This window comes from Rana temporaria, chromosome 8 (assembly GCF_905171775.1).
Source record: "Rana temporaria chromosome 8, aRanTem1.1, whole genome shotgun sequence".
NCBI lineage: Eukaryota > Metazoa > Chordata > Amphibia > Anura > Ranidae > Rana > Rana temporaria.
This window is the reverse complement of record NC_053496.1, coordinates 166,847,311-166,874,656: the sequence shown is the minus strand read 5'-3', so window position 1 is coordinate 166,874,656 and position 27,346 is coordinate 166,847,311. Positions and strand designations below refer to the sequence as shown.

Below are 27,346 nucleotides of genomic sequence, written 5' to 3'. Positions count from 1 at the left end.
GCGGCCATTTTGTTGCAGCTCAAATGGGAGACACCTAGAAAAAATATTTAAATTTTTTAGGTTTTTCTTCTGTTTTCCGTTGATAGGTGATGGAGAGTGTGTGCCCAGTGAGGAAGAGGTAATAATGTCTACATTTTGCCATCTTAGAAATGAGGTAAGTCAATGAGGTATCATTTGATATTTTCACTTCTTTCACACCTTCAGGACAAAAAGCTCAAAAATTGTCATTGGCCATACCCCAGGGAGTCTACTCTTAAAGCAGAATACACAATTTAATCTGCCAAAGGGTGTGCAAATTCATTAAGCCAGTTCTCATATTTTCAGACTAGGGTGACCCATGTATTGGATTGCCCAGGACAGTCCCACATTTTGCAGGTGTGTCCCGGGTTCCGGGCACCCTCATTCCGGGACAATACAGTGTCCTGGAATGAAACGGACACAGCCATGGGGGGAGGGGCCGCTTTACACACTGACAGTACTTGTCCTGGCCGGCTGAGACCTGTTTTATCTTGTTCCACTGCTGGCTGGTTGCTTGGACCGCCTGCCATCTAGCAACCAGTGACATCACCACTAGGGATGAGTTCCGGCGTGTTCGCACAGTCCATGTGCAGAGCCCGCCAGGAAGGCGGCGCGGTGCTGCGCTAATCACAGGCAGTGAGACATTTCCCGATCTCTGCAGCCGAGCATCTGAACAATGTCTCCCTGCCTGTGATTAGCGCAGCGCCGTGCCGACTTCCTGGTGGGCTCTGCACGTGGAGAGTGCGAACACGCTGGAGCTCATCCTTAGTGGAGAACTCTGCATTCTGTATAAAGTGCACTCCAGAACTCTGCACATACCGCACCCCTGAACTGTGCATTCTGTATATAGTGCACCCCTGAACTGTGCATTCTGTATATAGCGCACACCTGAACTCTGCATTCTGTATATAGTGCACCCCTGAACTCTGCGAATAGTGACCCCCTAAACTAAGCATTCTGTATATAGCGCACCCCTGAACCTTGCGTTCTGTATAAAGTGCACTCCTGAAGTCTGCATTCTGTATATAGCGCACCCCTGAACTGTGCATTCTGTATATAGTGCAACCCTGAACTGTGCATTCTGTATATAGCGCACACCTGAACTCTGCATTCTGTATATAGTGCACCCCTGAACTCTGCGAATAGTGACCCCCTAAACTAAGCATTCTGTATATAGTGCACCCCTGAACTGTGCATTCTGTATATAGCGCACACCTGAACTCTGCATTCTGTATATAGTGCACCCCTGAACTCTGCGAATAGTGACCCCCTAAACTAAGCATTCTGTATATAGCGCACCCCTGAACCTCGCGTTCTGTATAAAGTGCACTCCTGAAGTCTGCATTCTGTATATAGCGCACCCCTGAACTGTGCATTCTGTATATAGTGCAACCCTGAACTGTGCATTCTGTATATAGCGCACACCTGAACTCTGCATTCTGTATATAGTGCACCCCTGAACTCTGCGAATAGTGACCCCCTAAACTAAGCATTCTGTATATAGTGCACCCCTGAACTGTGCATTCTGTATATAGCGCACACCTGAACTCTGCATTCTGTATATAGTGCACCCCTGAACTCTGCGAATAGTGAACCCCTAAACTAAGCATTCTGTATATAGCGCACCCCTGAACTGTGCATTCTGTATATAGCGCACACCTGAACTCTGCATTCTGTATATAGTGCACCCCTGAACTCTGCAAATAGTGACCCCCTAAACTAAGCATTCTGTATATAGCGCACCCCTGAACCTTGCGTTCTGTATAAAGTGCACTCCTGAAGTCTGCATTCTGTATATAGCGCACACCCGAACTGTGCATTCTGTATATAGTGCACCCCTGAACTGTGCATTCTGTATATAGCGCACACCTGAACTCTGCATTCTGTATATAGTGCACCCCTGAACTCTGCGAATAGTGACCCCCTAAACTAAGCATTCTGTATATAGCGCACCCCTGAACCTTGCGTTCTGTATAAAGTGCACTCCTGAAGTCTGCATTCTGTATATAGCGCACCCCTGAACTGTGCATTCTGTATATAGTGCACCCCTGAACTGTGCATTCTGTATATAGCGCACACCTGAACTCTGCATTCTGTATATAGTGCACCCCTGAACTCTGCGAATAGTGACCCCCAAAAATAAGCATTCTGTATATAGCGCACCCCTGAACTTTGAATTCTGTATATAGTGCACCCCTGAACACTGCATTCTGTATATTCTATACTTCCTGGCGGGCTCTGCACGTGGAGAGTGCGAACACGCTGGAGCTCATCCCTAATCACCACACAGGGAGACAGAGGCCCCAGCATTCAGAGCGAAGGACGATTTAACGATTTTAACGTTCTCCTCCACGCCTAGTGCTTTAGCTCCACCCATCTCCTCCTCAATCTTCTCCAGTGGCATGCTCAGAGGGAAGGGAACTGCCAGGATTTGAGAGCAACTCTTAATACTCAGAGGTGAGGCCAGGCGCCGGTGTTCTGCCGAATAAGTTCTGCCCGGCGGATAAGGACCCCCCTGTACTGCGCAGGCACTCGTTTGAGGTATGAACCTCAAACCAGCTTCTGAAAATAGTCGAACATGTAGAGCTGAGAGTCAGCTCTACACGGCGCATGCGCACTGACTATGACACATTCCGCACGCTCCCGATGCTAGTGCTACTCTGCAAGGGGCGGGGGGGATTTAGGCAATAAAGTACACGTCTTAGCGGGACGGGTTTAGGGCGGGTTTTGCAATGTCAATGGGCGGATTTTGCTAAGACGTGTACTTTATTGGTAAAATCAACCCCGCCTCTTGCAGAGTAGCACTAGCATCGGAAGCGTGCGGCATATTTAATAGTCATTGCGCATGCGACGTGTAGAGCTGACTCTCAGCTCTACATGTTTGGCTATTTTCGGAAGCTCGTTTGGGGTCCTAATCCGCCGGGGGAACATTTTCGGCAGCACACCGGGGATGGGTGGAACACCATGTGTGTCATGAGGCACTGAATGCAGAGAGGATGGCAAATGAGCTGGCAACAGAGGACAGATGACACCTTCAGAGGGATGGGAGAGGAACACATCCTTAGATCTTAGGGGTTCATGCTGGGACTTGTTCTTCAATGTTGGGGGGCACGTAGATACCTGTAGATATCAGGAATCCATGCTCGGACTTGTAGAGCTTCACTTTTGTGGGACGTGACCCCACCCCAAAAGTTAAGGACTACAGGTCCCAGCATGAACCCCTCAGAGCTGAAGATGTGACCCCTCCCCAACTTGTGAAAAACTATAGGTCCCAGCATGAACCTTTTAAATCTATGGGGTCACATCCTTGGATCTCAGGGGTTCATGCTGGCACTTGTAGTTATTCAATGTTGGGGGAAGTCACATCCTTAGATATCAGGGGTTCATGCTGGGACTTATAGTCTTTCCCTTTTGGGGGATGTGACCCCTCAAAAGTGAAAGACTACAGGTTCCAGCATGAACCCCTCAGCTGAAGATGTGACCCCCCCTCCCTTAACTAGTGACGAACTACAGGTCTCAGCATGAATCTTTGAAATCTATGGGGTCACACCCTCAAGGTTTCGTGCTGGGACTTGTAGTCCTTCAATGTTGGGGGGGGAGTCACATCCTTGGATATCAGGGGTTCATGCTGGGACTTGTAGTCTTTCACTCTTCCCTGGGATTTGTGACCCACTCCCCAAAAGTGAAGGACTACAGGTCTCAGCATGAACCCCTCAGGGGTGAAGATGTGACACCCCCCCACTAGTCCCTAATTAGTGAAGAACTACAGGTCCGAGAATGAGCCCGTGAAATCTATGGAGTCACACCCTTAGATCTCAGGGATTCATGCTGGGACTTGTAGTCCTTCACTCTTGGCGTTAGTCATCCTTAGATATTAAAGGGGTTCGTGCTGGGACTTGTAATCCTTCACTTTTTGGTTGATGTGTACCCGCCCCCCCCCCCCCCCCCCCCCCAGGGTACTTTCACACTGAGGCGCTTGGTATGCTGGCGGTAAAGCGGTGCTAGAAAAGTTTTAGCAGTGTTTTACCGTCGTGTTTGTCGCATATTTCGGGCGCTAGCGGGGAGATTTTAACCCCCGCTAGCAGCCGAAAAAGAGTTAAACCTGCATGCAAAAATGCAGTTTTGCGGATGGTTTGGAGGCGCTACCCCATTGATTTCAATGGGCAGGGGCGCTATAGGAGCAGTATTTTTTCCACTCTTACCGCGCCTTAAAGATGCGGCTGGCAGGACTTTTTTAAGGCTGCTTTCACACTGAGGCGCTTTGCAGGCGCTATTGCGCTAAATATAGCGCCTGCAATGCGCCCTGAAAGAGCCGCTCCTTTTTATCCAGTGTGAACGCCTGAGGGAGCATTACGCTGGCGGGACACTAAGGGTACTTTCACACTGAGGCGCTTGGTGTGCTAGCGGTAAAGCTATTTTTAGCGGCTGTAACAGAATGACCCGGGACACCCAGAGACTTTGTAAGGATGAGGGGTACTCCAGTACCGGCGTCACCAAGGAGTCTTATGTCTAGGGTCACCTTATGTCCAATAGGGCCATAGGGTGACTGAGAAAGTATGTCCTAAATTACAGGACAGGGGACATCACTGATAGTTCATATTGCAGGATTTTGAGATACTGCAAGATGTTGGTTAATTGTGACCCAACCAGTCAATAGTGACTCATTCTATGATTAGCCCTGACTAGTGACATGCTAATTGAGTCAGGGCCTGGAAGACATTTCATTGTCCTTGTGTAAAGGTGTTAATCCAGGTCTGCTCCCAGACCTCTAATTATGTATGCTAAATACTGTTTATGTGTGGAATGTACTTGTCGGAGACAGAACGTCTGTCTAGGGATGTGGATTGGGAAGAGATCATAGTGTGTGATTAGGGGGGTGGAGATTTCAATGTCCCTTTGAATACTGTCACATGATTGTAACTGCATAAAAAGCTGAGAAGAAACCATTAAAGTTATCATTACATTTGAAACCAGAAGCACAGAGCTGTGTGTCTCGTGTCTGGGGGGAATTCTTATGGGTCGTGTTCGTTTGCCTGATTGTGGAGTGTCGATAAGCTGTCTTGGATGGGATGGAAGGTCGTAAACGGTGGTGACCGTTACAGCAGGGTTTTACCGTCGCCTGCAAAGCGCCTCAGTGTGAAAGCAGCCTAAAAGCGATCCAGCGGCTAATCTGCCACTCTGATCACTTTTAGCAGAAAGAGAATCACCGGCTGTAAAAAACAATACCAGAGTTATGGCTGACAGCTGCATCGCTAACCCCCAGTAAACTGCTTTAAACGCTACCCCTAAATGTACGTTAGGGGTCTTGAAGTGGTTAAGCTTAGTTAGGAATACTGTGAAATTTCTCTTTAGGCAGCACAGCCAGGTTGGTGACCCCTGCACCTTAACTGCAGTAAAGAATAGCGCTGGGTCGCCTCCCTGGCTTGTGATTGGGCAGCGAAAGGAGCAGCAGCGGACTGACAAGCGTATCCTTCTCCATTTTCTGCAGAATTCAGGACTCCCGCCACCACCAAAGGAGGAAGTAGACCCGTGATGTAACGTGACCAGACTGATGACCCTAGTAAAGAAGGTGGGTATAAGAAAAAATAAACATTTTGGGGGGGACCCTGCAGGGAAAAATAAAATGTTGGGTGGGGGAGGTAAAAGTTGAATCTGGACTTTAAGGGCCAGATTCAGGTAGGAGATACGACGGCGTAGCTCCTGATACGCCGTCGTATCTCTGAGATACGAAGGTCGTATCTATGCGCCTGATTCATAGAATCAGGTTCCGCATAGATAGCCCTAAGATCCGACAGGTGTAAGTGACTTACACCGTCGGATCTTAGGCTGCAATTCTAGGCCGGCCGCTAGGTAGCGATTCCATTGCGGTCGGTGTAGAATATGCAAATGACTAGTTACACCGATTCACGAACGTCCGCTTTGCCCGTCGCTGTAAATTTACGTCGTTTCCGTAGAGATACGCCGCGTAAAACTAAAGCTGCCCTCTAGGTGGTCTAGCCAATGTTAAGTAAGTCATCCGTGAATGGCGCTGGACGCCATTTACGTTAACGTCGAAACCAATGACGTCCTTGCAAAGTCATTTAGCGCAATGCACGTGGGGAAATTTTAGGAACGGAGCATGCGCAGTACGTTCGGCGCGGGAACGTGCCTAATTTAAATGGTCCCTGCCCCATTTGAATTAGGCGGGCTTGCGCCGGACGGCTTTACGTTACACCGCCGCAAGTTTACAGGCAAGTGCTTTGTGAATCAGGCACTTGCGCCGAAAACTTGCGGCGGTGTAACGTAAAGGAGATACGTTACGCCGCAGCAATTGTATGTGAATCTAGCCCTAAATTTCGAAATTTCTATTTTTAGGTGCCAGCCATGCCATTTTGCATTGTCTCTGGCTGCTCCAGCAAGTCCAATAAAACCACGTCCTGCAGGGGGATTATTTTGCACGTCTTCCCCCGCAGCATTGACAGGATTAAATGTTGGCTGCGCCAAACGGGACAGGACTTCGGAAACCTCAACAAATTTGCGAAGAGAGTGCTGGACGGCAAGAAAACTGATATTTTCAGGTTATGCTCTGAGCATTTTACACCTGACTGTTACGTCACCAACATTTCCAAAAAAATCTTGAGAGACGATGCTTTGCCCACCATATTTCCAAACAAAGGGGTCATCTTAACGGCACGTTCCAAAAGAGCAAGGATGGAATTTGGAGTTAATAAGACCAATCATCTGAACACAATGTTGGGTAGCAATCTTGTAGCTTCAACTTCCATGGAGAACGTGAAATTTGGCTCTCGAAATTTGGCTCGGGGTCTTGGATATTTCGCCTCACAGCCATCGAACCCGCAAGACGGCTTCATTGACGTTATGAGTACCTCCAACCTGAATTCTCCTGACTCAGAAGAACCTAATGATATCCCTGAAGGAGCCTCAAGTCTCGGTGACACGCTTACAGCAGAGGAAAACTCCTGGAGATCCAATGAACTGGTTCCAGAACGAAGATTTATTGTGTTTGAGTCTTGCCTGGATAAAATTCTCAAGCAAGTGTCCTGTTTTTGTGGAGAGAAGATATGCGCTCTTCACAAAGTAGTACAAGGGATGTATCTACGTGTCACTGGGATGTGCCCATGTGGCCATAAAAGTCTTACGTGGGAGAACCAACCCATGAGGGGTCGGAAAAACCATGTTGGAAATGTGCCATTTCCAGAGGCCTCGCTGTGTAACACAGGTAAATACAATAGACATGTGCAGACTGGAATATTTTGTTTCGTTTTTTCGTTTGGAAAATAAATTTATTTAGTTACTCCCGAAAATCGTTTTTATTTTTTTTTAGTTTTTCGTTGGGGAATAGCTTTTGTCCGAAAATCCAATAATACTTGGTTTCTGTCGAATGGTCAAAAGAATATTCGCCGGAACGTCGAATCTTTATTTGCTTCTGTCTAATGGTCAAAAAATATTCGACGGAACGTCAAATCTTTACGTCGACTCGTACATTTCCGTTCGAATATTCCGCCTACAGGAATTCTAATGCTGTATGACTAGTAATAATGTCGAATCTATTCTCTATAATGTCGAATCTATTTTCTCATAAATCGAAATCTATTCTCTGTAATGTCGAATCTATTATTTCTATAGTGTCGAATCTTTTCTCTATAATGTCGAATCTTTTCCCTATGATGTCGAATCTTTTCCCTATAATGTCGAATCTCTCTATATCGAATTTTTATCGCAATGAAAATGAAAATAAAGCATTTTTTATGTCGGATCTTTCGGTTTTCGTTTCTTGCACTTTCGTTATCGTTTGTTAAAACGATAACGAAAAAAACTGATTTTCGGACGAAAATGCATTCTAACGAAAACGAATGCACATGTCTAAAATACAACAGCATTAACTAGACATGTGCATTCGTTTTCGTTAGAATGCATTTTCGTCCGAAAATCTGTTTTTTTCGTTATCGTTTTAACAAACGATAACGAAAGTGCAAGAAACGAAAACCGAAAGATCCGACATAAAAAATGCTTTATTTTCGTTTTCGTTGCGGTAAAAATTCGATATAGAGAGATTCGACATTATAGGGAAAAGATTCAACATCATAGAGAAAGGGGCCAGATTCACGTAGCGCAGTGGATCTATAGATCCGCTCGATCTACGTGAATTAAGATCCGCTCCCGCAAGTTTAGGAGGCAAGTGGCTAATTCACAAACAACTTACCTCCAAACTTGCGACGGCGGATCCTAACTCCCCCGGCGGAATTCAAATTCCGCGGCTAGGGGAGTGTACTATTTAAATCAGGTGCGTTCCCGCGCCGATTTAAATGCGCAGGCGCCGTCCCGGCGTGCATTGCTCCCACTGACGTCACTAGGACGTCAGTGGTTGCGACGTGAGCGGGACTTGCGACGCGCGTGTTCGTGAATCGGCGTACGCAAACGACGTAGGAAAATTCAAATTCGACGCGGGAATGCCAGCTATACTTAACATTGGCTGCGCCTGATAAAAGAAGGGGTAAGTATACGACGGAAAACCGCTATGGAAACGACGTAAGAACACTGCGACGGGTCCGCGTACGTTCGTGAATTTGCGTATCTCGCTGATTTACATATTATTTATCGTAAATCAGCGGGAACGCCCCCGGCGCCATTTTTAAATTGAAAAAAAGATCCGACAGTGTAACACATTGTAACACTGTCGGATCTAAGCCCTATCTATGCGTAACTGATTCTATGAATCAGGCGCATAGATAGGACCAGTGTAAGTCAGAGATACGATGGTGTATCTGTAGATACACCGTCGTATCTCTTTGTGAATCTGGCCCAAGATTCGACATTATAGGGAAAAGATTCAACATCATAGAGAAAAGATTCGACATTATAGAGAAAAGATTCGACACTATAGAAATAATAGATTCGACATTACAGAGAATAGATTTTGATTTATGAGAAAATAGATTCGACATTATAGAGAATAGATTCGACATTATTACTAGTCATACAACATTAGAATTCCTGTAGGCGGAATATTCGAACGGAAATGTACGAGTCGACGTAAAGATTCGACGTTCCGTCGAATATTTTTTGACCATTAGACAGACGCAAACAAAGATTCGACGTTCCGGCGAATATTCTTTTGACCATTCGACAGAAACCAAGTATTATTGGATTTTCGGACGAAAGCTATTCCCCAACGAAAAACGAAATAAAACAAAAGATTTTCGGGATTAACTAAATAAATTTATTTTCCAAACGAAAGCGAAAAAACTAAACAAAATATTCCAGTCTGCACATGTCTAGCATTGACTACTTTAGAACCACGCTATAGCCGAAAGATGGCAAGCTTCATAGACCAGGGCAGGGCTGGGAAAAAGATCGATTTGAATCTCGAATCGAGTTGCGAGGGCAAATTGATTCAAATTTTGATCAAATCGATTTTCTTAGATGCTCCGTGGACTAGGCCGAAACCACGGGCTCACCTAAAAATCTTGCCCGCAGCTCGCGGCGATCCTGGGAAAGGTTTACCCAGAATCGCCGTGAGCAGGATTTTTTAGGTGAGACAGCGGCTTCGGCCTAGTCCGCGCCCTTTTCCCAGGATCGCGGGGGACTAGGCCGAAGCCTCGCCTAAAAAATACTTCCCGCAGCTCGCCGCGTTCCTGGGAAAAGGCCGCAAGGCCGGACGCCTCTCGCAGCCTTTTCCCAGGATCACGGCGAGCTGCAGGCAGAGTTTTTTTAGGCGAGGCCGTGGCTTCGGCCTAGTCCGCTGCCTTTTTCCAGGATTGCGGCGGACTAGGTCGAAGCCGCGGCCTCGCCTAAAAACGTAGGACCAGCGCGGTGTCCATGGGGGAAAAAAAAACTTGATTCGTATCGCAGAATTTTTTTTGCCTAAAATCACCCAGCCCTAGACCAGGGAGAGTCCACCGCTGAACTGTGGGGGAGCGCTGTTTTCTGGTGGAACGAAGGATCGGGTGAGTCCTCACTGGTCCCCGCTCTCTCCAGGGAACAGTGTGTTTCCCAGGAGACTGGGGGGGGAGTGGCGTGACTCCCACCGGAGTCAATGCCCGGAAGTGGGTGCAAATACCTGTCTCAGACAGGTATCCGCACCCCCCTCCCCCCTGAAAGGTGCCAAATGTGACACCGGAGGGGGGGAGGGTTTCCGAAAAGCGGAAGTTCCATTTTTGGGTGGAACTCTGCATTAAGAAAGGTCCTCATGGAGGACAGCATTGGCTGCTTCTTCAGAATGTACACTGTTGAGACATCTGACTGCCTTTAAAAGTATCACAGCTGAGACGTACAGTGGTCTCTATGCCTCAACCAGAGGTGATAAATTTGAAGATAAATTAACTTCTTAATTTGACGCATGCTCGGAAGTAGGGTTGTCTCGATACCACTTTTTTAGGACTGAGTACAAGTACCGATACTTTTTTTCATGTACTCGCCGATACCGAATACCGATACTTTTTTTTAAATGTGTCCCCAAATGCAGCCATGTCCCCCCCATATATGCAGCCATGTCCCCCCCATATCTGCAGCCATGTCCCCCCCCATATGCAGCCATGTCCCCCCCCCATATGCAGCCATGTCCCCCCCCCATATGCAGCCATGTCCCCCCCCATATCCAGCCATGTCCCCCCCATATATGCAGCCATGTCCCCCCCCCATATCCAGCCATGTCCCCCCCCCATATCCAGCCATGTCCCCCCCATATATGCAGCCATGTCCCCCCCATATATGCAGCCATGTCCCCCCCATATATGCAGCCATTTCCCCCCCCATATATGCAGCCATGTCCCCCTTACCGTACATGCTGCCCCGCCGCCGATTGGTTAATACGGGCGGGGAACATTACAGCTTTCATTTGAATAGATGTAGTCTTTCGCGCAGCGCCGCGTATAGACACTCCCCCTTGCTCGGGTGAACTGTCCAATCCCGAGCAAGGGGGAGTGTCTATACGCAGCGCGAAGCGAAACACTACAGCTATTCAAATGAAAGCTGTAATGTTCCCCGCCCGTATTAACCAAGCGGCGGCGCGGCAGCATGTAGGTAAGGGGGACATGGCTTTATATATGGGGGGGACATGGCTGGATATGGGGGGGGCATGGCTGGATATGGGGGGGGGACGTGGCTGCATATATGTGGGGGGACGTGGCTGCATATAGGGGGGACATGGCTGGATATGGGGGGGACATGGCTGCATATGGGGGGGACATGGCTGGATATGGGGGGGACATGGCTGCATATGGGGGGGACATGGCTGGATATGGGGGGGACATGGCTGCATATGGGGGGGACATGGCTGCATATGGGGGGGACATGGCTGCATATGGTAGGGACATGGCTGGATATGGGGGGGACATGGCTGGATATGGGGGGGGCATGGCTGGATATGGGGGGGGGACGTGGCTGCATATATGTGGGGGGACGTGGCTGCATATAGGGGGGACATGGCTGGATATGGGGGGGACATGGCTGCATATGGGGGGGACATGGCTGGATATGGGGGGGACATGGCTGCATATGGGGGGGACATGGCTGGATATGGGGGGGACATGGCTGCATATGGGGGGGACATGGCTGCATATGGGGGGGACATGGCTGCATATGGGGGCACATTTAAAAAAAAGTATCGGTATTCGGTATCGGCGAGTACTTGAAAAAAAGTATCGGTACTTGTACTCGGTCCTAAAAAAGTGGTATCGGGACAACCCTAGGAAAAACCTTCCAAGGTTTTTCCGACGGACAATCCGATCGTGTGTACGGAGCATAAGAATGTATGTTTAAGAAGCCATCTGAATGTTGGGTCAGCCAGATCATGAGGGCGTATCGGGGGTCTTCAAACTTTCTAAACAAAAGGCTAGTTTACTGTCCTCCAAACTTTAGGGGACCGTACTGTGGCCACTGGGAGTCAAAATTGTCCTGGCATCAGTGGGAGTAAACAATTCATCTTTGGTATTAGGGAGAAGAATAGTGCCTATCACTGGTGTCAGTGGGAAGAATTGTGCCCCATCAATTGGAGGAATAGGACCAGATTCTCAAAAGAGATACGCCGGTGTATCGCCTGATACGCCGTCGTATCTCTGAGTCCGCCCGTCGTATCTATGCGCCTGATTCATAGAATCAGTTACGCATAGATAACCATAAGATCCGACAGGCGTAAGGCTCTTACGCTGTCGGATCTTAAATGCAATTTTTTTTCCGCCGCTAGGTGTCGCCTCCGTAGTTTTCCCCGTCGGGTATGCAAATTAGCAAAATACGCGAATTCCCGAACGTACGCCCGACCGACGCAGTGAAGTTACGACGTTTACGTAAGATTTGCGACGCGTAAAGTTGCCCCTGCTATATGAGGCGCAGCCAATGTTAAGTATGGCCGTCATTCCCGCGTCGAAATTAAAAAATTTACGTCGTTTGCGTAATTCGTCCGTAAATAGGGCTGGACGCCATTTACGTTCACGTCGAAACCAATGACGTCCTTGCGACGTCATTTAGTGCAATGCACGTCGGGAAATTTTAGGGACGGCGCACGCGCAGTACGTTCGGCGCCGGAACATGCCTAATTTAAATGATCCATGCCCCCTACCCGGATCATTTGAATTAGGCGGGCTTGCACCGGGGGATTTACGCTACGCCGCCGCAACTTTACAGGCAAGTGCTTTGTGAATCAAGCACTTGCCCGTAAAACTTGCGGCGGCGTAACGTAAATCAGATACGTTACGCCCGCAGAGTTTTACGCCGTTATACAAGAATCTGGCCCTAAGTGTCCAAGTGTTGGTGTCAGTAGGAGAAATAGTGCCCCATCACAGGTGTCAGTAGGAGTAATGGTGCCCCATCACAGGTGGAGGAATAGTGCCCAATTGTTGGTGTTAGTAGGAGAAATAGTGCCTCATCATTGGTGTCAATAGGAAAAATAGTGCCCCATCATTGGTGTCAGAAGGAGAAATGGTGCTCCATCATTGGTGGCGGTTGGAAGAATAGTGCCCCATCATTGGTGTCAGTAAGATTAATAGTGCCCCATCATTGGTGTCAATGGGAGGAATCGTGTCTTGTATCAGTGGATGGAAAAGGGCCGGGTAAAGGCAAGCACAGGGCAGCAGTTTGGAGACATTAAGGCCCAGATTCTCAATGGCGTTACGACGGCGCAACACCATTTGCGCCGTCGTAAATCCTAATCTGGCCCCGGGTATCTATGCGACTGATTCTTAGAATCAATTACGCATAGATACCCATTAGATCCGACAGGCGTAAGGCTCTTACGCTGTCAGATCTTAAATGCAATTTTTTTCCCCTCCGCTAGGTGTCGCATCGTCGTTTTCCCCGTCGTCTATGCAAATTAGGCAATTACGCGAGATTGACGAACATACGCGCGGTCGACGCTGAGAATTTACGACGTTTTTCCGTAGCTTAAGAGGCGCGTAAAGTTGCCCCTGCTATTATGAGGGGCAACCAATGTTAAAGGGGTGGTTCACCCTAAAAACTACTTTTTCTTATTACACTGCCCCCCCACATTACAATACGATTAAGGCTTTTAATATTTTTTTGATGCTGTACATACCTTTGTACAGCATATTCACCCGTGGCTTCCGGGTTGCGAGTAGATTCAGGAAAGAATTACGCCGGCGTATCCATAGATACGCCGCGTAATTCCAAAGCTGCGCCGGCGTATCTACTTTCTGTATTCAGAAAGCTAGATACGCCGACATTAGCCTAAGATACGACTGGCAGAAGTCTCTTACGCCGTTGTATCTTAGGGTGCATTCTTACGCTGGCCGCTAGGGGCGCTTCCGTTGTTGTCGGTGTAGATTATGCAAATTAACTATATACGCCGATTCACAAACGTACGTACGCCCGGCGCAATTTATTTACGTCGTGTACATTAGGCTTTTTTGGCGTAAGGTTGTTCCTGCTATTAGGAGGCGCACGCAATGTTAAGTATGGACGTCGTTCCCGCGTCGAAATTTGAATTTTTTATGTCGTTTGCGTAAGTCGCTTCGCGAATAGGGCTGGACGTAATTTACGTTCACGTCGAAATACGTCGTTGCGACGTCATTTAGCGCAATGCATGTCAGGAAATTTTAGGGACGGCGCATGCGCAGTACGTTCGGCGCAGAAACGCGCCTAATTTAAATGATCCACGCCCCCTACTAGGATCATTTGATTTAGGCGGGCTTGCGTAAGCCGCGTCATGGTTGGCGAAAGGAGCCGAACGGCGAGTCGGCGCTATACTGCGCATGCGCATCGCCGTTCGGCTCCTTTCGCCAATCGTGACGCGGCTTACGCGACGGGGGGGAGCTCGTTTTTGGGCAAAACGTCAATCACAGACATGTTAGGAACGCCCACTCCCGCGGGACTCGCAACAGGTGAATATGCTGTACAAAGGTATGTACAGCATCAAAAAAATATTAAAAGCCTTAATCGTATTGTAATGTGGGGGGCCAGTGTAATAAAAAAAAAGTAGTTTTTAGGGTGAACCACCCCTTTAAGTATGGCCGTCGTTCCCGCGTCGAAATTTTAAAAAAATACGTCGTTTGCGTAAGACGTCCGTTAATTGTCGCTGGACGCCATTTACGTTAACGTCTAAGCAAATGACGTCGGGGCGACGTCATTTAGCGCAATGCACGTCGTGTAATTTACCCGACGGAGCATGCGCAGTACGCTCGGCGCGGGAGCGCGCGCCTAATTGAATTGGGCGGGCTTGTGCCGAGCGCTTTTACGATACACCGCCGCAAGTTTACAGGTAAGTGGTCTGAGAATCAGGCACTAACGCTGTAAACCTGCGGCGGGGTAACGTAAATCACATACGTTTCGCTGCCCAGGAGCAACGTAATTGTATGAGAATCTGGGCCTAAAGATATAAACATTGTATATGTGTTTTCTGCAGATGGATCCAATAAGAAAAATACACCAGAGAGGTATCCCAGTCCACTTTCTTCCCGGGATTCCACGCAGAAACATCAAAACGCCACAGAGAATTATGAAGTGAGCAAAAAACCCAATATCATCAGTCAGATAATAACACATTTACTGTAATAATTCAATCTTTATTTGTCAAGTTTTTAACCGTATAATCAGACTCTTTTTTACGGAGAGATTGAAAGTAATCTCTGTCTTCTCTAGAGCGAAGGCTTGAACGTTATTAAAGTTGAAAATGAGGAAGAGCTGAATGAGAGCGGTGATGATCCATGTAAGGAGGAGGAAATCCCTCCAGACGTCAGCACAGGTGGGTAATAATGTTGAGCAATCAGCCTCTTTCATGCCGCGTACACACGATCATTTTTCGGCATGAAAAAAACGACGTTTTGAAAAAAATTTCATTTAACCACTTAAGACCCGGACCAAAATGCAGCTAAAGGACCTTGCCCCTTTTTGCGATTTGGCACTGCGTCGCTTTAACTGACAACTGCGCGGTCGTGCGACGTGGCTCCCAAACAAAATTTACGTCCTTTTTTCCCCACAAATAGAGCTTTCTTTTGGTGGTATTTGATCACCGCTGCGGTTTTTATTCTTTGCGCTATAAACAAAAGAATAGAGCGACAATTTTGAATAAAATGCAATATTTTCCTCAGTTTAGGCCGATACGTATTCTTCTACCTATTTTTGGTTAAAAAAATCGCAATAAGTGTTTATCGGTTGGTTTGCGCAAAATTTATAGCGTTTACAAAATAGGGGATAGTTTTATTGCATTTTTATAAAAAATATTTTTTTACTACTAATGGCGGCGATCAGCAATTTTTTTTCGTGACTGCGACATTATGGCGGACACTTCGGACAATTTTGACACATTTTTGGGACCATTGTCATTTTCACAGCAAAAAAAGCATTTAAAATGCATTGGGGTAGATTCAGTAAGCAATTGCGTCTGCGTATCCATAGATACGCAGCGCAATTGCTTAGTTGCGCCGGCGTATCGACTTTTCTGTATTCAGAAAGCTCGATACGCCGACTGCAGCCTAAGATATGACTGGCATAAGGCTCTTATGCCGTCGTATCGCAGGCTGCATTCTTACGATGGCCGCTAGGTGGCGTTCCCGTAGTGGTCAGCGTAGAGTATGCAAATTGCTGATTCACAACCGTACGCGCGCCCTGCGTTCGCATTTTACGTCGTTTGCGTTCGTCGGTTTCTGCATAAGGCTGCTCATGCTATTAGCAGGGGCAGCCAATGCTAAGTATACCCGTCGTTCCCGCGTCGCGATTTTTAAAAATTACGTTGTTTGCGTAAGTGAATCGTGAATGGCGTTTACGTTCACGTTGAAGCAAATGATGTCCTTGCGACGTCATTTACCGCAATGCACGTCGGGAAAGTTTCCCGACGGAGCATGCGCACTACGTTCGGCGCGGGAACGCGCCTAATTTAAATGATCCATGCCCCCTACGGGATCATTTAAATTACGCACGCTTACGCCGGGCAGTTTTACGGAGCGCCCGTGCAAATTACGGAGCTACTGCTTCGTGAATGAAGCGTAGCGCAAGTAATTTATGGAGGCGTAGCGTTAAAACGGTACGCTGTGCCTCCGTAACAGTGCGCAGCCCTACCTGAATCTACCCCATTGTTTATTGTGAAAATGACAATTGCAGTTTGGGAGTTAACCACAAGGGGGCGCTGTAGGGGTTATGTGTGACCTGAAGTGTGTTTACAACTGTAGGGGGGTGTGGCTGTAGGTGTGACGTCATCGATTGTGTCCCCCTATAAAAGGGATCACACGATCGATGCTGCCGCCACAGTGAAGAACGGGGAAGCTGTGTTTACACACGGCTCTCCCCGTTCTTCAGCTCCGGGGAGCGATCGCGGGACTCCAGCGGCGATCGGGTCCTCGAGCCCCGCGGTCACGGAGCTTCGGACCAGGTCGCGGGAACGCACCCGCGTCCCTACGGCTGGGCTTAAAGGACAACGTACATATATGTTGATGTGCCCAGCCGTGACATTCTGCCAACGTATATCGGCGTGAAGGGGTCCTTAAGTGGTTAAAATGATCGTGTGTGGGCTTCACATCATTTTTCGGGTTCTGAAAAACACATTTTTTTTTCAAACATGCTGCATTTTTTAACAACGTTTTAAATGATGTCCTTTTTCGGGGTGGTAAAAAATGATCGTATGTGGGCTAAAACGACGTTAAAAACCCGTGCATGCTCAGAAGATATGAGACGGGAGCGCTCGTTCTGGTGAAACTACCATTTGTAATGGAGTAAGCACATTCATCACGCTGTAACAGACAGAAACGCGCGAATCGTCTTTTACTAACAGGAAATCAGCTAAAGCAGCCCCAAGGGTGGCGTCATCTGCATGGAACTTTCCCTTTATAGTGCCGTCTTACGTGTTGAACGTCACCGCCCTTTGCTAGAGCATTTTTTTAAAACGATGGAATGTGGGCAAGGCCGTTTTAATGATGAAGTTGGAAAAAACTATGTTTTTTCTGCATGCCGAAAAACTTAGTTTTTTTCATGCCGAAGAATGATCGTGTGTTTGCGGCATCAGACTCCGGCTCTCCTCCTCACATCATTGTGTGTTACCAGCCAAGAGATGTGACCTGTCTCCCTCCCCCCCCCCCACACACACTCTCTGGGGTCTCTCATACATCTCAGTACAGGGGGCTTCACTCTCATCTTTATTCACAGATCCCGGAGATACTCAAAGAGAGGTCAGTGATGATGAGGAGGAGGAAGAAGGACATGTGAGGATCAAAGAGGAGGAAGTACCTCCAGAGATCAGCACAGGTGAGGAATTACACCAAAATAGTAATAAATTATTTTTAACCCCTTCCTACCATCACCTCCTGACCCTTTAGGAGCTTCTAAATGTCGGGAGGAGGGCATTTGGGTCACTTGGGATTGGCTGTCACAGCGCTCACATGATCGGAAAGCTCCCAATTACAAGTATGCATCGGGAGCTTTCCGGTCCTTGCCAGTGTCTGTGCTGGGAGTACGCAGGGAACGCGCTCTGCGCACAGAAAAGTGTTTACATGTGGCCTCTCTGTGTTAAAGCCCACCCGCTGAGAGGCCCCATATATGCGCCACATCGACAGGAACAAGTTAAAGGCATTATAAACCTTCCTACCTATAGAGGCGCATTGCGGGCGGTATTGCCGCGGTTTCCCATTGTTTTCAATGGGAAGGAGCGGTATACATGCCGCTCCTCTCACCGCTCCAAAGATGCTGCTGACAGGAGATTTTTTTGTCTCCCTCGAGTGCATCGCCTCAGTTTGAAAGCCCTCGGACTTTCACATTGAGTCGGCAGTGAAGGAGTTTTTCAGGCGGGATAGCCCCAAGGCCAGGTTCCGCAATGTACCCCCTCCCGCCAACCCCCCCCCCAAATCAACGGAGAATGGCAACCGGATGGCAGAGGCGGCACGGTTAGTTAAAATATTTTTTTTTTTTACTTTTTTATCACTTTTTTTAATTATTATTATTTATTTGTAGCTTGTCGTTTACTTTTTTTTTTTTGTATAATTTTCTTATTATTTTTAATATTATTTTTCTTATTCTTTACTTTTTAATTATTTTTTGTTTTATTAATTTAATTATTATTATTTATTTTTTTTTGTTATTTTTTTTCACTTAACATTATTGCTATCACACAGGAGAAAACAATTTCCTGTGTGGTAGCAATTGGAGGCGATAGGTTCTCTTTATTGACCCTGTCACCTCCAAAACAGGAGTCCTAGCACTGTGCTAGAACTGAGATGGGAAGAGCACAGCTCACCCCTCTCACTGTGTACATCGGCGGCAGGGACAGGAGACCGACTCGGCGGCCAGGGGAAGGACGGAGTCCCGAAGACAGAGCCAGCAGAGAGAGGTATGTGAGGGGGAAGGGGAGGACGGACAGCAGCGCACATTTGACAAGTGATTTCGGCGACATCGCCGCAATCGCTTAACGAGCGAGCGGATTCCCCCACACAATTCTCCCACACAGCAACTTACCCCCCTAACTGTATGTTCCGGTCATCGGGGGACTTCATGCAGCTGCCGCCCCGAGGCACCCTGCCGCCCCCAGGCCTGGCCTCTGTGGCCTTGTGGGAAATCTGGGCCTGAATATACCGTATTTATCTTGCTATAACGCGCCCCGGTGTATAGCGCGCACCCCCGAACTTGAAGGAAAATTCCTGGAAAAAAAATAAATACTTACAGTTTTTAATGCCCCTCGTCGGTGTCTTGCCCGTCGTCCATCACGTCCATCGGCGGCCTGGTCCGGTCCGGTGTTCTTCTGCCGCCATTGTGGTGTCCTCCCTGCTTCCCGCGCTGTGTTTAAACCACTCCGCCGACGTATACCGAGCGCAGTACACTCGGGTATAGTCGGGCAGGCTCGGCTCCTCTCGCGTAAAGAACGTACAGGACGCACAGGACGTGACCGCGAGAGGAGCCGAGCCTGCCCGACTATACCCGAGTGTACTGCGCGCGGTATATGTCGGCGGAGTGGTTCAAGCACAGCGCGGGAAGCGGGTATCGGCGTATATCGCGCACCCACAATTTTGCCCTGATTTTCAGGGCAAAAAAGTGCGCGGTATACGCCGATAAATACGGTAACTACCTAAGATATTAACCAACTATCTCATACATCTCAGTACAGGGAGCTTTCATTTATATTTCCAGACCCTGGAAATACCAGAGGGACTCAGACAGAGGTCAAATCGGAGGAGGAGGAGGAGGAGGAGGAAGACGAATGTGTGAGGATTAAAGAGGAGGAAATTCCTATAGAAATCAGCACAGGTGAGAAATAAACATGTAAAATCCACCAGCACTTTGTTCTCTTTGGTATTGCACAGAGAGGCTCCAAACCTCCTCTTCTGGGGTCCTTCTTATGGTGGCACACCAGCTGGCTAGCTTCCATGCCGAGGTTGTGCTCATCTATAGACACACACAGCGTGGCCCCGCTCCGCCAATGGCTCCCTCTGCTGCCTCTGTGAAACCCAACATCACATACATGATTATATATGTATATGTATATCTTACAGGTGCACTGAGTAACAGAAATACACCCGAGAGTCACAGTCCTCCGAATTCTCCAAATTCCACAGAGGAACATCACAAGATTCCACACCATCATCAGCAGGTAGGTGAGGCTAGGACCTGATGTTATGGAGGGGAGAACTTCTACTTATAAAGACAGTGTATCATTTTATCAACTCTACTATCTAGTAGTACAAACACCAAGCATGACTAAGGCTGGTACTACATTTGTCACATTGTTTCTTTCAACTAGCGGGTTGAACAAAAAAAATTGACTCGAGTCCCCCATCCACACACTCAATGTGGGTCCTCCGGCTGTGCTATTGTATTCTAACTAGGGTTGTCCCGATACCACTTTTTTAGGACCGAGTACGAGTACCGATACTTTTTTTCAAGTACTCGCCTATACCGAATACCGATACTTTTTTTTTAAATGTGTCCCCAAATGCAGCCATGTCCCCCCATAGATGAAGCCATGTCCCCCCCGTATATGCAGCCATGTCCCCCCCATATGCAGCCATGTCCCCCCCTATGCAGCCATGTCCCCCCCATATCCAGCCATGTCCCCCCCATATCCAGCCATGTCCCCCCATATGCAGCCATGTCCCCCCCCATATCCAGCCATGTCCCCCCATATGCAGCCATGTCCCCCCTCATATCCAGCCATGTCCCCCCCCCATATGCAGCCATGTCCCCCCCATATGCAGCCATGTCCCCCCCCATATGCAGCCACGTCCGCCCATATGCAGCCATGTCCCCCCCATATGCAGCCATTTCCCCCCCTTATGCAGCCATTTCCCCCCCATATGCAGCCATGTCCCCCCATATGCAGCCATGTCCCCCCATATCCAGCCATGTCCCCCCCATATCCAGCCATGTCCCCCCATATCCAGCCATGTCCCCCCCATATCCAGCCATGTCCGCCCATATGCAGCCATGTCCCCCCCATATCCAGCCATGTCCCCCCCATATCCAGCCATGTCCCCCCCATATCCAGCCATGTCCGCCCATATGCAGCCATGTCCCCCATATGCAGCCATGTCCCCCCCATATCCAGCCATGTCCCCCCCATATCCAGCCATGTCCCCCCCCATATGCAGCCATGTCCCCCCCATATGCAGCCATGTCCCCCCCCCCCCCATATGCAGCCATGTCCCCCCATATGCAGCCATGTCCCCCCATATGCAGCCATGTCCCCCCCATATATGCAGCCATGTCCCCCTTACCTACATGCTGCCGCATCCCCGCTGCCGCCGCCGCCGCCGCTTGGTTAATACGGGCGGCGAACATTACAGCTTTCATTTGAATAGCTGTAGTCTTTCGCGCCGCGCCGCGTATAGACACTCCCCCTTGCTCGGGTGATCTGTCCAATCCCGAGCAAGGGGGAGTGTCTATATGCGGCGCGGCGGCAAAGAGTATTCTATTTAGGTATCGGGGGCATTTGCGGGAGTACAAGTACTCCCGCAAATACTCGGAATCGGTCCCAATACCGATACTAGTATAGGTATCGGGACAACCCTAATTCTAACAGTGGGCTGTCTTTTCCGCCGTTAGAATACTCTAATCAGCACCTCAGGCTATAGCAGGCGGTGCTGATCGAGAGAAAATGTTCCATCTGCCTGGTTATACACAAGTTGATCGTTCAATCAACATTTGTGCAACCAGCCTGCCCATACATGGATCGATATCTGTCCAGGCCTTGCTGAACTATTTTTGCATTTGAATTTTTTTTTTTAGCACATCCTTTATCAGAATTTTTTAATAACTTCAATACCGGCACTTTTACCCTCTTCCTGCCCAGGCCAATGTATAGCTTTCAGCGCTGTCATACTTTGAATGACAATTGTGTGGTCATGTAACACTGTACTCAAATGGCATTTTTATAATTTTCTGGAGACATGTAGAGCTTTCTTTTGGTGGTATTTAACCACATGCCGCCCGCCAATGACAGATTGACGGCGGCAAAGTGGTTGTAAAATCCTGAGTGGATGTCATATGACGTCCTCAGGATTTTGAGCTGCTGCGTGCCCCCGGGGGCGCGCATCGCGGCGATTGTTGTTGCAGGGTGTCAGTCTGACACCCCGCAACACCGATCAAGGTAAAGAGTCTCTCACGGAGACTCTTTACCACATGATCAGCCGTGTCCAATAACGGCTGATCACTATGTAAACAGGAAAAGCCGGTAATCGGCTTTTCCTCATTCGCGTCTGTCAGACGCGAGTAGAGGAGAGCCGATCGGCTGCTCCTGTGACGGGGGGGTTTGTGCTGATTGATTATCAGCACAGCCCCCCGATGATGCCCACTGGACCACCAGGGATGCCCACTGGACCACCAGGGATGCCCACTAGACCACCAGGGATGCAAAAAAAAAAAAAAGGTATGCCACCCTTGACCACCAGGGATGAGAAGGACACAAAAAATGGATGCCAATCAGTGCCGCAATGGATGCCAATCAGTACCCACAATGGGCATCACTGATTAGCAGGCATTGTTTGGCACTGAGTGAGTGAGTGAGTGAGTAACTTGTATAGCGCAACAAATGCGAACTAAATCGCCTCAAGGCGCTTCCCGTCCAGAGTCATTCCGGTCCTTCAGAAGAGGTGGGTCTTTAGTTTTTTCCTAAAGGCCTGATGGTTTTCCTCCAAGCGGATTGTAGAGGGTAGATTGGCATCCATTAGTACAACACATACGATAGTGCCCATCTATGCCCATCCGTGCCACCTATCAGTGCCCATCCGTGCCGCCTATCAGTGCCCATCCGTGCCGCCTATCAGTGCCCATCCGTGCCGCCTATCAGTGCCCATGCGTGCCGCCCATCAGTGCCGCATATTAGTGCCCATCAATGCCACCACATCGGTGCCCATCAGTGCCCGTCAGTGCAGTACCAGCAGTGCCCATCAGTGAAGGAGAAAACGTACTTATTTACAATGTTTTATAACAGAAACAAACAAAAAACTTTTTTTAAAAAGAAAATTGGTCATTTTTTATTTTTTTTTGCAGAAAATAAATATCCCAGAGGTGATCGAATACCACCAAAAGAAAGCTCTATTTGTGGGTACAAAATGATAAAAATTTAGTTTGGGTACAGTGTAGCATGACCGCGTAATTGTCATTCAAAGTGCAACAGCGCTGAAAGCTATAAATTGGTCTGGGCGGGACGGCAAGTGCTTTGTGAATACAGTACTTGCCTCACTATGTTACGTCGGCGTAGCGCAAAGGGGATGCGCTACGCCGGCATAAAGATACGCCGCCATACGTGAATCTGGCTATGAATCTCTGAGATCGGGTTGAGGTGGATTGAAGTGGTAAATCTTTTAGTGTGGATGCGCAATCGATTGTTCTTATAGCGAGAACATTACATTTCTTTTGTGTTATTTAGGATGAAAGTACTATTAAAGTTGAAGTGAAGGAGGAAGATCTGTATCTGAGGGGCGAAGAGCCGCGTAAAAAGGAAAAAGTCCCTCCAGAGATTGGCACAGGTGAGTAATAAACACTCTGGCCCAGATTCAGGTAGGGGCGCGCACTGATACGGCGGCGCAGCGTATCGTTTTTACGATACGCCTCCGTAAATTACTGGAGCTACGCTGCATTCACGAAGCATTTGCGGCGTATCGTAAAAGGGGCCGGCGTAAGCGCGCGTAATTTAAATGATCCCGTAGGGGGCGTGTATCATTTAAATTAGGCGCGTTCCCGCGCCGAACGTACTGCGCATGCTCCGTCTGGAAAATTTCCCGACGTGCATTGCGGTAAATGACGTCGCAGGGACGTCATTGGCTTTGACGTGAACGTAAATGGTCGTCCAGCGCCATTCACGAACGAGTTACGCAAACAACGCAAAATTTGAAAATCGCGACGCGGGAACGACGTCCATACTTACCATTGGCTGCGCCTCCTAATAGCAGGAGCAGCCTTACGGCGAAAACGACGTACGCAAACGACGTAAAAAACGAGCACCGGACGCGCGTACGTTTGTGAATCGGCGTAAGTATCCAAATTGCATACTCTACGCTGACAACTACCGGTGCGCCACCTAGCGGCCAGCGTCAGAATGCACCCTAAGATACGACGGCATAAGAGACTTATGCCAGTTGTATCTTAGGCTACAGTCGGCGTATCTATCTTTCTGAATACAGAAAGTAGATACGCCGGCGCTACTTAGCAATTACGCTGCGCACAGAGTACGTCGGCGTATCCACAGACAGAGTACGCGGGCGTACTTTCAAATTACCCGCGTCGTATCATTGGTTTGAATCCTCAAACCAAGATACGACGGCATCTGGGTTAGATCCGACAGGTATACGTCCTCGTACGCCTTTCGGATCTAAGATGCAATACTTCGGCATCCACTGGGTGGCGTTCACGTCGTTTTCCGCGTCGGGTATGCAAATTAGATATTTCCGTCTATCCACGAACGTACGAGCGGCCGGTGCATTTTTTTACGGCGTCTCTAGTCTGCTTTTTCCGGCGTATAGTTAAAGCTGGTATTTTACGGCGTATAGTTAGACTTGCCATGTTAAGTATGGCCGTCGTTCCCGCGTCTAAATTTGAATTTTTTTTTTTTTGCGTAAGTCGTCCGTGAATCGGGATGGACGTAATTCACGTCTAAGTTAAAAAAATTACGTCGTTGCGACGTCATTTAGCGCAATGTACGACGGGAAATTTAGAAACGGAGCATGCGCAGTTCATTCGGCGTGGGGACGCGCTTCATTTAAATGAAACACGCCCCTAATCGCCGATTTTAATTCCGCCGCCAAAGATACACTACGCCGCCGTAACTTACGGCGCAAAATCTTTAAGGACTCAAAATTACGCCAGGTAAGGTACGGCGGCGTAGCGTATCTCTGATACGCTGCGCCCATCTATTTCTATGTGGATCTGGCCCTAAGGGCCTGATATACTAACATGTAAAGTGAATTGAACCCATGTATTGGGAAATTAATATTACATGTAGATTAAAGCGGAGTTACACCCAAAAGTGGAACTTCCGCTCATCGGATTCCTCCCCCCCCCCCTCCAGTGCCACAATAGTCACCTTTCAGGGGGTAGGGGGGACAGGATACCTGTCTTTGACAGGTATCCTTTCCCACTTCCGGGAGTCTGGGCCGCGGCCCGTGACATCACCGCAGGGCTTCCTCCTCCTCCCCCGGCCGCCAGGTCAGTAGGAGAGAGGAGAGGAGAGGAGAGGAGCGCTTGGGCAGTAGGGTTCCTGGCGTCAAGCCGAAAGGCTACACTGCCGCTGTACACACCATCAGACCAAATTTCCCCGCGGACAGGATACGCGGTGAAGTGGCCGCGACGACGTGCGCGACCCTGGAAGGTCAATGCTTCCACGCATGCGTCGAATCACTTCGACGCATGCGAGGGCTTTCGGCCGAGCGGACATGTCCGGTGAGTCGTACAGACGACCGAACATGTCCAAAGGACAGGCTTCCAGCGGACATGTTTCTTAGCATGCTAAGAAACATTTGTCCGCTGGAAACCTGTCCGGTCGGCCGTACACACGACCGAACATGTCCGCGGAAACTGGTCCGTTGATCCAGGTCTTGACACCATGGGCCAGATTCACATAGGTTAGCGGATCTTTAGATTGTGATTTAAGATCCGCCGCCACAATTTTTTAAAGCAAATGCTAATTCACAAAGCACTTACCTCAAAACTTGTGGCGGCGTATCTTAAATCCCCCGGCGGAATTCAAATTCCGCGGCTAGGGGGAGTGTAGTATTTAAATCAGGCGCGTCCCCGCGCCGATTTAACTGCGCATGCGCCGTCTGCAAATTTTCCTGGCGTGCATTGCTCCCAATGACGTCGCTAGGACGTCATTGGTTTCGGCGTGAGCGTAACTTGCGTCCAGCGCTTTTGTGAATCGACGTACGCAAACGACGTAAAATTTCAAAATTCGACGCGGGAACGACGGCCATACTTAACATTGGCTGCGCCTCATAGAAGCAGGGGTAACTATATGCCGGAAAAAGCCGAACGCTATAACAAAGCTTAATTTTTTTTTTTTTCTCCAGATGGAAAATACAGAAGGTATGACACTATAATATCTCCCGATTGTGAAACAGATGATGACATCGCATCCAAGTCTTCAGAGGATGATGACATCACGTCTGAGTCTTCAGAAGAAGACTCCACCACTCAAAATCTCAATGCAGCCCTTCCTTGTACTAATCTTTCCTCCGGTGGAGGGTGTTTACCCGATCACACCCCTCCCGCCACCGATCGCACGTGTGGGGTAGATGACGAAACGGTCTCGTGTTCTAAGTGCGGCAAATGTTTCACCCATAGGGCAGAACTTATTGAGCACCAGAGAAGTCATGGGGTAGTGAAGTCATTTTCATGTCCCGAGTGTGGAAAATGTTTTACGAAGAAGCGCTACTTAATTGAACATCAGAACATTCACACGGGAGAAAATCTTTTTTCGTGTTCAGAGTGCGGCAAATGTTTTACCAGGAAAGGAAAGCTTATCGTTCATCAGAGATCCCACACCGGGGAGAAACCGTTTTCATGTTCAGAGTGCGGGAAGTGTTTTTCCCAGAAAGCAACTCTTATCAAACACGAGAGAGTTCACACGGGAGAGAAGCCGTATTCCTGTTCAGAGTGCGGAAAGTGTTTCACCGGGAAAGATATACTTATCACACACCAAAGAATTCACAGAGGAGAGAAGCCATTCTCCTGTCCAGAATGCGGCAAGGGCTTTCGGCAGAAGTCGGACCTCACCAGACATTGTAGAAACCACACAGCCGAGAAACAATACTCCTGTCCGACGTGCGAAAAAAGCTTTCCTGAAAAATCACTTCTAGTTATACATGAACGGGTTCACACCGGGGAGAAGCCATTCTCTTGTTCCGAGTGCGGGAAGTGCTTCTCCCAGAGAGGAAGCCTCATTTCTCACGAGAGGATTCACGCACCAGAAAAACCGTTCTCCTGCTCCGAGTGCGGGAAGAGCTTTACCCAGAAGCAAAACCTCATCGCGCATCAAAGAACACACACGGCTGAGAAGCCGTTTTCGTGCTCCGAATGTGGAAAGTGTTTTACCCAAAGGGTAAACCTCGTCTCTCACCAAAGACTTCACACAGGAGAGAGGCCGTTCTCTTGTTCTGAATGCGGAAAGAGCTATACTAACAGATCGCACCTGGCCACCCATCAGATTGTTCACATGACTGATAACCCGTATTCCTGTCCTCAGTGTGGGAAATGTTTCACCCGTAGGGGTAGTCTCATCCAACACCAGAGATCACACACTGGGGAGAAGCCATTCTCCTGTCTGGAATGTGGGAAAATGTTTACAAGGAAAACTTCGCTTATGTCCCATCTTGGTTCCCACAGGATACAAGAGGTTCCTATGTGAGGCCCCGTACACACGACCGAGTTTCTCGGCAGAATTCAGCCAGAAACTCGGTCGGAGCTGGAT

General features: G+C 48.5%; 2 protein-coding genes across 2 annotated transcripts in view; both read left to right on the top strand.

Moving 5' to 3' along the window:
- The window catches only part of LOC120909931 (oocyte zinc finger protein XlCOF6.1-like), a 487,791-nt gene that overhangs the window by 330,776 nt on the left and 129,669 nt on the right, over window positions 1-27,346 (top strand). The gene's annotated exons all lie outside the window — the stretch shown is intronic.
- Window positions 19-27,346, top strand: LOC120909849 (zinc finger and SCAN domain-containing protein 2-like). The gene is made up of 10 exons (XM_040321582.1): window positions 19-154; window positions 5,507-5,587; window positions 6,373-7,237; window positions 14,873-14,970; window positions 15,109-15,211; window positions 17,605-17,703; window positions 19,576-19,692; window positions 19,938-20,035; window positions 23,312-23,411; window positions 25,947-27,346. The coding sequence occupies exons 2-10, from the start codon at window positions 5,570-5,572 to the stop codon at window positions 27,281-27,283; spliced, it is 2,835 nt and encodes a 944-aa protein (XP_040177516.1). The 5' UTR covers window positions 19-154; window positions 5,507-5,569; the 3' UTR covers window positions 27,284-27,346.

Bases quoted from the DNA above. Each gene is read 5' to 3' on its own strand.
- LOC120909849 (XM_040321582.1), top strand. The intron at 17,704-19,575 runs GTGAGGAATTAC...TTATATTTCCAG, and splicing joins ACCTCCAGAGATCAGCACAG to ACCCTGGAAATACCAGAGGG. The intron at 20,036-23,311 runs GTAGGTGAGGCT...TGTGTTATTTAG, and splicing joins TTCCACACCATCATCAGCAG to GATGAAAGTACTATTAAAGT.